The sequence below is a fragment of the Geospiza fortis genome, unplaced genomic scaffold (genome assembly GCF_000277835.1).
Source record: "Geospiza fortis unplaced genomic scaffold, GeoFor_1.0 scaffold381, whole genome shotgun sequence".
Lineage (NCBI taxonomy): Eukaryota > Metazoa > Chordata > Aves > Passeriformes > Thraupidae > Geospiza > Geospiza fortis.
Window position 1 is genome coordinate 3,997,059 of NW_005054348.1, and position 13,221 is coordinate 4,010,279.

The 13,221-nt window shown below is 37.6% G+C and overlaps 1 protein-coding gene across 1 annotated transcript in view; it reads right to left on the reverse strand.

Moving 5' to 3' along the window:
- Nucleotides 1-3,266: 3,266 nt before the first annotated feature.
- Nucleotides 3,267-13,221, reverse strand: part of NUP133 (nucleoporin 133) — a 30,191-nt gene continuing 20,236 nt past the window's right edge. Inside the window, 6 exon segments of the mRNA XM_005423208.3 lie at nt 3,267-4,007; nt 5,024-5,112; nt 7,503-7,567; nt 8,611-8,691; nt 10,173-10,291; nt 12,085-12,220. Coding sequence (XP_005423265.2) covers nt 3,871-4,007; nt 5,024-5,112; nt 7,503-7,567; nt 8,611-8,691; nt 10,173-10,291; nt 12,085-12,220 — 627 coding nt within the window. The 3' untranslated portion in view covers nt 3,267-3,870.

Here is a 13,221-nt window from a genome sequence, read left to right on the forward strand (position 1 = left end):
GTGCCACGGCTTGGGGCTGCGAAGGGAAACGCGTCCCTCCCGGGTCTTTCCCAGAGCTGTAGGTGAGCCCAGAGGAAGAAAGGGAGCTGGGAGAGAAGTGAAGTGACAAGGTGGATCCCTAGTTTGCAGGGCACACGGCAACAGCCCATGCAAAACCCACAACTTTACACATGAAGTTAAAGCCGTGCATGGTTTCCTTGCTGTGATTTAAAAATGGAAAATAAATGCACAGGATAACATCTGTCAGACAAATGCCTGAAGAGAAGCCCGGTAAAGGATTAATCCTGGTCTGATCCCAGAAGCCTGACGTAGTGGTGAATGCTGGTGCCATTACGAGTGCCCATTGCTGGCCACTGAGCTTGGCCAGGCAACACAGAAGCCCTTCAGCCATCCCTGTGGCTCACCCTTTCCAAAAGGAGTGTGGTCTCACAGGCAAGTCATCTCTGACGAGCTGAAAGTACTATGCAAGTGAAAAGGAACAGTTCATCTCCTTCAGCTATGGGTATTTAGGCAGGGATTCCATCTGGGACACTTGGAAGATTTTACAGATACTTGGTTTCCAACGGAGAGAAGAGGCAGTAATGCAATCAGATTTGCAGCCCTGACACCATGTTGATGCAAATCAACCTTCATGATCCTCTCAGAAGACACAGTCAAGTGTAAATCCTTCGAAAATTTGGGGAGTCAGGCAAGAAGGAAGAGGAATAGTAGGCTAGAAGCACTGTGCTGTGACGAGTCTCCTGCGAGTGAAGCTATTTCTGCAGGTGATTTCCTCCACTGCAAGGCAGAGCAGACAGCTCAACAGAGAAGCAGACAACTTTTCTTCTCCTCTGTTTAATTTCTGCATCCTCCAGGTTGACAGCATTCTTCTTTACCTCTGGCAGCCATTTAATTCCTTCTGCTATAGATTTTGAATTCCTGTCAAGTTGTTATTCAAATGTGTTCTTCTCTCGCTCTGTTCCTCAACTTGTGTTATTCTTCAGTTCTGTCATCAACAACTGGCATAGTACAAAAATCGGAAGCCTGAGAGCACTTAAAGGCATCACAACCACCAAATCTATTTACAGAACTGTAGTGCTTCATTGTGGTTTCCAAAATACGGCTGGTTGTGTTGAATCAGAAATCAAGTAACAGAAACTCGAACGCTGCTGAAAGATAAACATCCTTAATCCTGCAATGAAACATGATGCAAGCATAAACCCACTCTATCCCTCCTGTTCCCTTTTATTTTCTCTCTACCCCAATCTAGTTTACAGCAAAGTATCCAAATGGCAATGTTAAATTCTCCCACTTCTAAGTTAAATATAATTTTCTGCAGGTAGATCTGATGTTTATCTGGATTCACTAAATGAATGTGGTTTTTGTCTCAAGTTGGAGTTAGTTTCCAGTACAGGGCACAAAGAACTCACTATCCACCATGCATATGTTCTGAAACTGATCACAAATGACAACTGAAAAACTTTCCTGCTGCTCTGGTGACAACAAAGGATGCAAATATGTACCTCCTGTACCTTGCATGCTCTCCATTACTGAGAAAATAGCTATTCAAGAAACAACGTATATCCTTATTCAAGAGGAGCTATCCATCCCCCCTCAGGCAGTTTTAACCCTCATCTTTTTGTCACAAGTTTGTTTTTGTTACACTTAGAAACAAGCTAGAGCTGTGGCATTTGCCACCTTCCATATGCAGTGGTAAATGAAGGCATCCTCCTGGAGCAGTAATCTGAGACACGAGTTCTGCACCAGCACAGTTTATTACATAATGAAGCAGAGGACAGAGAGGAGGAATAACCCTGAGTCCCAGACTCTTCAAACTTTCCAACAGAATAGAGAACCAGTTCAACATTACTAGTACAAGAACATTAAACATCTGTTTAGACATGGAAGTTATTTTAATGAGGCTTTGTTTAAGTAAACTCATTGTAAGTAGCCTTCTGTTTTGGCAATAGTCAGATGGAAAGCTGTTGTATAAACGCCAAGTGCCTCCCAACCCAGCAGTAGAGTAAAACAGTTGAAAACCCTACACAGCTCATCCTTTCCCAAAAACCTGGATAATACTTTTACACCAACCATGATAAACATGATCCAGCAGGGAATCCAGGCACTTTGAAACAATGGATAAGGGTGATTAGAACTGCTTGCACCTGGAGAAAGCTTTCCAGGGCTTGCCCTGCCACTCCTGACAGAACACAGAGCTCTGGCCAACAGTCTAGGAAGATATGAGATATCCCCAAAGTGATATATGGTGGACAGTCAAAGAGATTGCTCTTCAAGCAAAATTCAGGAGTCTAGGAAAAGTTAAGGCAGAACATATTTTGGCAAGGGCAAGCAATCACTTCTTCCATTAGTCCCTTTCTCCCAAAACCGTGCTAAGTTTATCGATGTGAGACCGCCCTCAAAGTGACATTCAGGCGAACACGTGGAATTCCTCCAAGGCTTTCAACGAGAGACTCCTTTGAAGCCGGAGCTGGGAGTTAGACTCACACTTCCCAGCCATGCAAGACTGCAGAAGAGCAAAGTTCGCTGCTCAGAACAATCTTAGAAGATGACTGCTCGTGCATTTCTTTCCCATATTAGTTTGAACCTCTCTACATAAATCTATTCTTCCAAACATGTTCAGACTCTCAGCCCTGCTTACTGTATTAGTACAGGGAGGAGGGGAAGCCACGGAAGGGGAGCTGTGCTTTTAAAACGAGAAACTGGATTCACTTCAACCAATTTAACTTCTGACCTTCTCAGCTGTTAGATCAAGTTGTTGCAGCAGGCATGGAGCCAGACAAGTAAAACATAAGGGCGTGCAAGTTGCTCTGCAGTTTCTGGCTCTTGAGCTACATGCAAAAAGAAAGGCGCAACACATCAGATTGCAGTAACTTTTATTGAAAAACTAAATTCTGCTGTTAATCAGAATAATTGACAAATTCGGTTTTTTTCTAAATTATTCCCATGTCAGAGATAACTAACTGGGGCAGTGGGGTTAAAAGGGAAAAAAGGAAATTAGTAGTGCCTACCAGTAGAGACTAAGGCATGGGAGTAAGTAAGATCATGTTGTACTCCCACACTTTCATAAATGCTTTCGAGGTTTCTTCTGAGCCTAGGCACAAGCAGTTGCTGGGAATGACTGCATGGTAAGCTGCTAATCCCATTTTACATGTATGCTAGAAATAGCTTAAAGGGAAGTTAAATGGACACAATACTAAAATGTTTGGAAAAAGTTTAATTTAACAGATATGAACTGAAAGAATGGAGTCTTTACTGGACCAGAAGGCTTTGAATGAGAGCTGCACTTTATTCCTTTCTGTCACAGACAAGCTGAGTGATCAGTGACAAGCCAGTTATCCTTTTTGTGCAAATAACAAACATGCAAAACTGAAATTACTTAGTTTCTACTAGGAAAGAAATGTTGTAAAAAGATAGAGTGGAGTTATCTGATAGAATAACCTGTTGTTCCTCAAGTAATGTACGCAGCCACCCAGCATTAATGTGTTCACTATTTTCTCTGAACTGAAATCACAGCCCCAGCAGTGACAACACAAGTTTCCCACCCTCTGCAGTGGGTCTGATTTTCACCCTGTGTGTGATTTTCACCCTGTATGTATCCTTTAGTCTCAGACAGGACACATTCTAATCAAGATAAAGAACAAACCAGCAATTTTATGAAAGGCACAGAAAATGAAAACTTTATTTTTATTTCTCCTGAAAACACAACTCTGCATTCCCTGACTAAAGCATCAATGTGGATACATTTAAGACCAAGTATTATTACTCATACAGACTTCATCACAAAGCTTTAGCAAAAAACCAAACAATATAAAAAAGTAAACATGAATTCAAGAGTCCTTTAGAAAAAATATTTTAAAATCCCAGTGAGAATCACACTTGTCCCTGAACGTAGAGTTCATAGTTTGCTTTTAACACAAATTCAAAGTAAGAGCTGTATTTCAAGTTGCCGAGTTCATTTGCTTGAAGCAAGTCCTTAACCTCTGGTAAATACTCACTTAACTGAACTCCTACAAAACAAAACAATTTATTATAACACTGAAAAGTACTTTGCATTAGCAGTTAATATCATTTTTAAGCAAACACTCTGCCTGCCTCACAGCTAAATTACTCTTCTGGAATTGGGAAGCTCTGATTCTATTACACACATCAAAAAATACAATGAAGCTTAAGTAGCCTGTAAAACAGAGTTAATTTTTTTTTGAAATCCAGAGTTCAGTAATTCAATGATTAAACCATAAATCCAAGTCTTTACATAGTACTTCATCAAAATAAAAATAAATAAAAAATAAAAGAAAGGCAAGAGAAAAGAAAGCTCAGTCATACAATAACTATGTATCAGTTGCAACAGTTCCAGCATAGGGTGTGCAAGTCTTAAAAAATGCAAGGGAATTGACAGGATTGAACACACAAAACTGGAACTTTTCTGAAGTACTTGAGTTTTGTGTTTTTCACATGAAGCCTTATGTGATCTGCAAAAAGTTCCTAAGCAGTAATATTTGAAACAGGCTTTGACTCCCAGCTGCTTCCCTTCTCTCCCTCTCTCCTCCAGCTGTAAATTCCATGGCCATAACTTCCTATAGTCAGCTTTAAGTGGAGAATGGGAGATGTTTTGGGTTTGTTTTTTTTTTTGCTTTGGCTTTTGGAGAGAAAAAACAAAAGCAAAAAAAAAAAGATTAAGTTCTACTGAGTGACAGTCAATTAGTTACTATCCTGTATCTTACAGAAGAGACGTATTTACCCCCAGAAGACCTACTTTACTGTACAGCAAGCAAATGCTAAAAATATGTTCAGTGCTCTACTGAGAAAACAACTTAAAGATACTAAGATTACAACCAAGAAAACTGCTCATCTCTTATCTCCCTGAACAGTTTACAGAGATAGAATTAGCTCCAAATGATTTTAACTGCCTAGTGGAATGAATTTTTTATTACTCTGAGAATTTAATAATGCTACTTTTTACATATTGATCTTAAGCAGCTTTTGAAACAACAGTTTCATTCAATTATATTTAAGTACACTTTACCTTCTTTCAACAGCTTTTGTAGTATTTTCACAAATATACTATCTTTAGATGCTTCAATTGGATCATCTCTACCATCTGGACAGTACCATCTGCAAGTCAAAGAATAATTTTGGGAAAGAATTACACAGACAAAATAATAGGAACACTAACAAGAAAAAAAACAAACCACAGGAAAATTAGATAAATTATCAAAGGTGATTACTACATGTCCATATGGAAGCATTATGTGCTTGGTTATAGATCAAAGCAAGAGTTTTTTTCCTACCTTGTGTTAATTAGTCATTATTCCAGTAAAACAAGAACAAAACTGCTCTACATATATGTATACATACATACATAATGTAGTCTAGTTAGGAGGAGAACAGAGATGTTTCCCATTTTTAAACCATTAAAAATCATAACAAAACGACATTATTTCTTTGATAACATAAAAGTATTATCCATTGAGATAAGAACTACCTATTGTCAGCAATTATATTTTACAACTGAGGTGATGAAAATGTAGATTTTTTCTTCTGGCGGAATAAAACAAAAGAAGCAATTCTCTAACGTGGAAAAAACCAAAACAAAACAAATATCAAAACACTGAGAAAATAAATGGGGAAAAAATTGCAAGACCTAAGTTACAGGCCTGTAACAACACACGCAATCACAAAACAAATAGTTTATCTACTCTGTGATTAAACATAAAGACTCATGAATACCAGTCTCATTCGTGATAAAAAAAAATCCCAAACAGATTTTTCTAAGAGGAAGATTGTTTTAAATGATAATTTTTCATCCTTGCAGAGCTTTTTATGCTCCAGTTTAAATTCAACACCAACCTAACTTGTTTTGCTGTGATTCTAACCTTTCAGTTGTTAAAATTTCCTGTTCCACGTGCTAAGCTGTCAGACAAAACTGGTTCTCATATCACTCCCTAAACTATCACAGGCCTGTGGGACGTGCTTGTAACAGATCTGAACCTGGATCCAGAAGCTATTATTGACAAATCCTCTGTATTTCACTGGTTTTACCCTGGATGTCTCTTCAGCTCCAAAATGTCTAGGATTACATCTTTAATTCCACTGGGAAGAATGTGAGGAAAGGAAGGAGGGAAGGGGGATTTTCTCCCCTTGGGCACAGAGGAGGACAGTGAGGACACAAGGAGAGCATCAGGAGCCCATTCAGCAAGGCTCTCCATCCCACCCAAGAACCTTCTCACCATCTGTAGCCCTCAAGTTAGAAACCACAGGACATCCTCAAAAGCAGGAACTGTCACATCTCGAATGTTTACTTTTGTACACAGATGAAAGTTAACATCACCTCTCTGTAAGCCTTTGTGAGCCTTGCTGGACTGGAAACTCAGCTGGGACATCAAGTTTTCTACCCACTATTCAGTGTAAAGTCTGCATCTCAAATTGCCTCTGGTTAGCTGCCAGAGTGGTCAAAATATTGCCACCATTGTACATGCTTGAACTGTTAAAATACCACATTGAAAACCCCCTGCTTGTCCAGGGTAGATAGATCATAAACCACTAACTGGACTGGTGCTATGCAGGAGCTCTAAATTCTTCTGCCTTTAAAATTACAGGAACGGAAAACAGTTGGAATAGTGGGAACCTCTCTCTGCTTATGATTTGTGTTATATATGGACATAATTTAGCCATGCAATTAGGAATTATTTCCTAGACACCACTGCCATTTGGAATCTATCCTATGCATAAGTGTGAATCCAAATGTTGCTTATTTCCTTTTTAATTGCATATGGCACAGTGCATTTGGAATACTCTCTCCTCATCTTTTCTTCCTTAGCTTCCTCTTGGAACATAGGTGGGAGTTAGGAAAGTGGGAAGACTTCTGAGAGTTGGAAAGGAAAGGGAGGAAATGCCATTTGTGTTATTTAACCTGGGAAAGAACAGTACCACTGTTTGATGAGAAGATCCCTGTGACCAACTGGATTCTGCCTGTATTTGGTTTTGAACATCCACAAGAGTGGCTCTTCTAAGCACAATTTAGGCTTTGATCTCTTACAGCCAAGAATGCAGTTTTAACTCAAAAAGGTAATGAAATTGCCAGTGTGGCTCAATGGTAAAACCCAAGTGAAATAACAGCTTGCAGGAGTGACCTCTGCCTATGTAATCTTATTAAAAATCTTCTACTTGAGATGCTTCATAGGGAAAAAAAAAGGTTAAAAAAGTTCAGCGTTGGTCACTTCTTTTAATTCAGGAAAGGGTTCAAGAACAAAAGCTGCATGGGTTCATTTCTACATCAGGTGCCAGGACTGCACAGTAGGTTGCCAGTGAGATAAACCAACAAAGTGCAGATTTTTTTTTTGCTGTGGTTTCACTTTACAAATAAGAATACATGTTTTGATCAGACACATTATACTTTATTAACCTTATCCTGTGAAATTAAGTATTTTTTGTGAATTAGAGAACAGTACACTAAAATATAATTCTAGAAGAGTTGTGTCTCAGGAACTTATATTTATACTTACCCATCTCTTTGGAGAGCCTTACAGAGAATTTTAAGTTTAAGATCATTTACATCCACTTCCTCTTCCTTCAATTCATGTAAGGAGAAAAGACAGGCATATTAAAATTCTGGGGTTTTTTACAAAGAAATAATCACTCTGTCACACAGATTGCACCAATGAATTAGATTCTTCAATCACCAAATGAAGTTTTTATGATTTGCTGTTTTAACAGATGATCTGATTGGATTTTTGAAACACCAAACACTGTTTGTTTCCATACGAAATCATGGATTCATTCAGCCTTTCTACAGCATCACTTGATTGCTGTTGACCAACTAACACAGCTTGCAAAAGGGCACAATAAAACCAATTTGTAAAACATTGTATTCTAGGCAAATTTTATTTTACCACATGCTAAATGATGAGTGGAGTCAAAGCTCTTTTTTTGGTATGGCCAAGCTAACTAACATGCACTAGTGTCCACATTAGCATATATGTTTTATGAATATATTAGTAAATGTTTTCAAAGATATACATTTAATTTGAAAAGGGCAGGTTCTTCGTTGCACAGAAACCACCACCTCTGATTTGTGCTGAATGGTTCTACACAAGTTGTTAGGAATTTTCAAAATTTTTTTCCCACGCATATTAAATTGCATGGGTTTAGAGTAACATTTACTTAATTGAGAAGGAAAAAAATACAATTGGAAAAAAGCATATGGCAAATCTGTGGTTCAAAGCTATTTACGTGCTAGAATGTGGTGACTATCCCACAGTACCTCATGACAATCAGTGAAACTGTCAAGAGGGAAGACACAAGAACTAAACTATGAAAACAAGTTCATCTTCGTCCTGTTTGGAGATAGCCTGTAAGGAAGCAAGGCTCTAAAAAGAAACTATAGACTATAAATGGGCAGTGAAGATGAAGAGTGTAATTTTTCTTAAATTATCCAAACTACATTTGGCATCATGTCTCCAGCGACTTAAAAACAAACTGAAAAAAAAATCAGGGGTTGCCTTAATTACCATACACTAAGCTAATATGTTAATTAATTACAGATGCACCACCCTAGCTTAAATAATAATAAAAAAGTCTCTAGGTTAGAAATCCTTCAAGAAGTTTTCCTACCTCATCAATATATTCCAGGAGATCAAGTGCCTTCTTGAAGTCATATTCATTGGCTCTTCTGTTCTCATCACATATGAACAACTATGAAATCAGAGATTAACACGGAGAATTATTTTTAGCCTACAAACTAACGTAACTGGTATCAGGGACAACCCACTGTAGGAAGACCACCACATATTTTCTACTTACATGACCTTCTCATGAAAATATGTCTTGATTCAACCACTAGTATTTTTATAGTAAGGAATATACTTAAGGTTTTAGAGCAGCATTCCACCTACGTGACAATGGCCTGTGGACAAATGATACTGGATACAAGGCTGCTGGGTTTCAAATTTAAGTGCCATTTAAGGCTGTAACATTCCTGGACTACTGTAGGCAGAGCTCAGCTCCACAAATAAGCTCTCAGAATTATTTTGGTAATTAATCTCAAAGCAGTACTTCGGCACATGTGCTGCCTTTCACTCCTTAAAAACAAGTTCCCCTCAGTATTTCGTATCACCCAATTATAAATTAGTACTTCAAATAAAAATTAACATTAACACTTTTTTAATTTACACTTTCTGAGTTTCATTTTTGCATTGCAAGTAGCAAGTATTAACACTAGTTTGACAATAAGAGAGAATTCAGAAGGAAAACTGTTGTGGTGCCAGCACTTGCCAAGTCCTGACTTACACTTCCTACCCTTCCCTAATCCCACAGATAGCCTTACTTAAAGACACAGGTAAGGACTTCACAATCTGCTATTGGCACAGCTCTAAGAAAATGATGAGAATGTAAACAAGCAGCTTGTTTACATGTTAGCTTTTGATTTTCCACGGGATTACAGAAAAATACAGAAATACTGACACCCAGATATAAGTGACTTCTTTTACAATGTATTGTTGTTAATCATGAAGTATTTTTTGTGTGCATCACTGGATGGTAAAAAAATGTGGCAAACAAGGCAGAATCAGTAAGGCTACTGGTTCCTGGCTGATCCCAGAAAAGAGTGTGAAAAAGGAGTCAGCACTATTACTTATCCCAGTACTGGAACAGTTCTAATTTTTGTTTCATGATGGGTTGGATTTTTGTATAAGAAACAAAAGTAAAAAGACTTTTGGTGCCTCTTTGCAACAGGTGACCAAAAGCCTCTTCCTGCTTCTAGTACATCCTTTTTTTAACTTGCAGCATCCTTCTCCACTAAGGTAGAATTGTTTGTTCATTCTGCCCTACCAAGTTCTGCTCTATCAAGAATGTAAAGGAAGGTAAAAACTGTCTCACATCCAAAAACTGGTTTAGACCAGTAAATCAACTTCTGGCACTGATCTGATTTGCTTTTTCTTGCAGCAGCACTCCAAAGCACACATTCAACAGAAAAAACTAGGACTAAACCCATCATTCTGATGTTTGCTGGTAGAAACTAAGTGAAGTTAAACTAATTCATACATCAGATCTTCAGGTGCTTAGCAAGTAATATAAGGGATAAATGAGAAGGTCACAGCTGCCTTTATTTCATCACAAAGGGGCAGAAAACACACTGGAAGTTTACCTGTGTAATGCAGACAACATGGGACACTTACTTCAATGAGCTGAGATGCAGACAGCACTGGCATATCGTTGAGGTTCAACTGCTTCTCTGCCAGGAGTTGTTCGGGAAGTGTCTCCTGATGTAACAAAAAGCGCTCCTGCTCTGATATTTCTTGTAGTCATTTAAGGAAATGAATGTTTCATGTTACTAAAATGTAATAATAAATTTTGTGGCACAACAGCAACTGTCAAGCCACAATATTATTCAAGCCTACAAGCGTTTGTTACGAAGCATTCCCTTTGGACTCTCATCCATGTTCCCAAAGCACAGAAATACTTCCACTTCAATACTGCCTTCCCAGGGAACCAATTCTTACTTTCCAGTCATGTTCCCAGTGTAATGAAAATGCATAACTCTAATTTTGCCCCAAAACTTCAAAATTAGTACAGAGGATTGAATGGAAGCTGTTGCACTGTGCATGAAAATGAGTTGGTTGCAACTTGAGGAAGCTGTGCCATGGACATGTCCCATCTCATGAACTGTTCAATTTTTGACTGTTTTATACTTGCCAGTATGAGCTGCTTTAGGACGAGAAACTTGCTAGTCTGAGACATCCAAAATGGAATAATATCAACCACACTATATGAACCCTGCCCTTCCCATAACTTTCACTGCATGTTAGAATAGGGAAAATAATTCTGTGGAGCATTTTATCTGTTTAGAGGAATAAGCAAAATGTGGCAGAAATAATTAGTCTTTCTTTATCAACAGGAAAGTGATACATGAAGAGTTTAAGTTTTAATAACTACATCATGTGCCACACAGAAATGTGTAGCAGAATGCAGTCCAGAACAAATTTTGAGAGTCTTCTAGTCCACTGAAATAAAGCTTTGATTATCTCATTTGTCATTTTTAAATTTTCCTATTTAAAGGTGAGATTCTTCACATCAGCACAGTCATTTTCACAGAGATAAAAAACAGATTTAAACTTCAAGATTTCATGTAATGCTATACAACTTAAAAGGCAGATAATATATTATTATTATGAGCTAAAAATAATTTTTAAAGCCTACTTAGTTAACCTAATTATTACCAGGCTTTTTTTACAGGATTTAAGAACTATTCATTACATAGATGGATAAATACGCAGATAAACAGAAGTAAGCTTGAACAGCAACCCTGAGTCATATTCCAAAGCCTCCCCCTGGTGGCCAGAATCCTTTAACCAGTACTGCAAAATTGCTTTTTCTCAAACTCACAGCACATGTGCCGCACAAACAGTATTTTCCAAAGGGATAGGAATGGCAGAGCAGTGGAACCATTGCACTTGGTAATGAAGCAGGATAGATATTTGTACTTCTCCCATTCACATAACTTCAGAGAGAGTACAGCGAAACACTGTCATGGTAACCTTCCTAGATAGAGAGCAAAATCCTGAGAAAGCACTTCTTGATCACAACTGTATATATTTGCAACTGCATTGCTGCACTACAGCACAGTTACAGGATTTCCTTGTATAGCCTAAGAGCTTCAGGACTTGAGAAGAATTCAAAAGTGAAAGCCATTCTATAAATGGGCTCTAAGAAATTAATTTTTACCTTGCATCTGAAATATAAAATGCAGATTCATTAATATACATTCAATGTGAATGGCTGACAACTTTCAGCCACTTCTCAAAGCACAGGTGCAGCTTGTTATTTTTGCCAATATTATACATGTTAGTAGAAAAAGTGGAAAGGTACAGATTTGCCATGCTCCTAGTCCTCACAGATGAAAGTGAACACTGAGATTAGAGTCTCACGCTGTCTTTCTTGTGCTTCCTAAAATGAGCAAAACCATCAGCCCATTTATCCTTACCACAATAAGTCACCACCTTCAACATAAAGATCAACAATCTCCAAAATTAATGGGATTCAGTGATTTAGTAAGTCTTTTCTTCACTTTGTCCTGTTTTTATTTCTTACCTTCTATTTTCTCTTGTAGTATGTCTTCTGAGAAGTCTGATGCCAGTGCAGCTAATTTGCTCAAGCCAAGAAGTGTTTTCTTCTTTGCAAAATACCGTGTCTCCATATTTGCTAAAGTCTGCAACGTTCTGTGAGCCTAAAATAAATACAGATGATAGAAATCAGTTTTGTAAATTAGGATCAGAAGTTTAACAGATAAGAATTTTATCTGAACAGAAGTCTCACAGCTATTTATTGTTTGTAATACTACAACCTTTAATTTTAAAAGTTGTACAATTTGCACAGTGAAACTCTGCATTACACTCTTCAAGAAGATGCTCTCTCTTTCAACAAAACATTCAAAAAATCTTTTCATCACTAATTAAAAAACCCTACTGCATTCTCAAAGGACAAATTGCAACTTCACACATTGTATCTTTAGGATCTAATTCAATACTTTGCAATAAAAGCCAGGCAAATATGTTTTGACAGAACACTTTTTCATGCAGATTGCTTTACCTGTTATATGAGAATTTTAAAAACCAGAATTGTGTATAACTTCTGCAGTAACCAAATACAGAAGCAAGAATTTATCAGACAAAGGAACAGTTTTGAGCACTTACTCAGAAATAAACCATCTACACGGAATTAAATGTATATTTTAGAATCCTTAACCCCTCTCAAAGTGCTTTGCCATGACACAGAAAACCTCAATTGACACAAATGGAATATTACAATACTCTCAGAGTGGTTTTTATTTGTTTTGGTTGGGGTTGGTGGGTGGGACTTTTTTGTTTGTATAAGAGGGATACAGCATTATGAACCCAGAATTTGCAGTAGGATAAATGTTTGCATGGCTTTCATGCTTAACAAACGTGCATGTGGATTGAAAGAATCCATTTTTGATTTGAAATACTTTTAACTGTTAAATGAAATGCATTTTTAAGTCTAGCAGAATGATGGAAAGACTGACCAGCAAGAAGAGGTGATGTAAATTGAAAGCCCAGAAGGCAACAAATGATCATGTTTAAAACCAATGTCACATTAATCTATCCACATCCACATTTGCTATTAAAAATACTTTAAACTAGGAATGTAAGTGATTAAAGTTACCAATAGCTTTTTTACTTTCATGGTACCTCCAAATTCCTTAGCTTT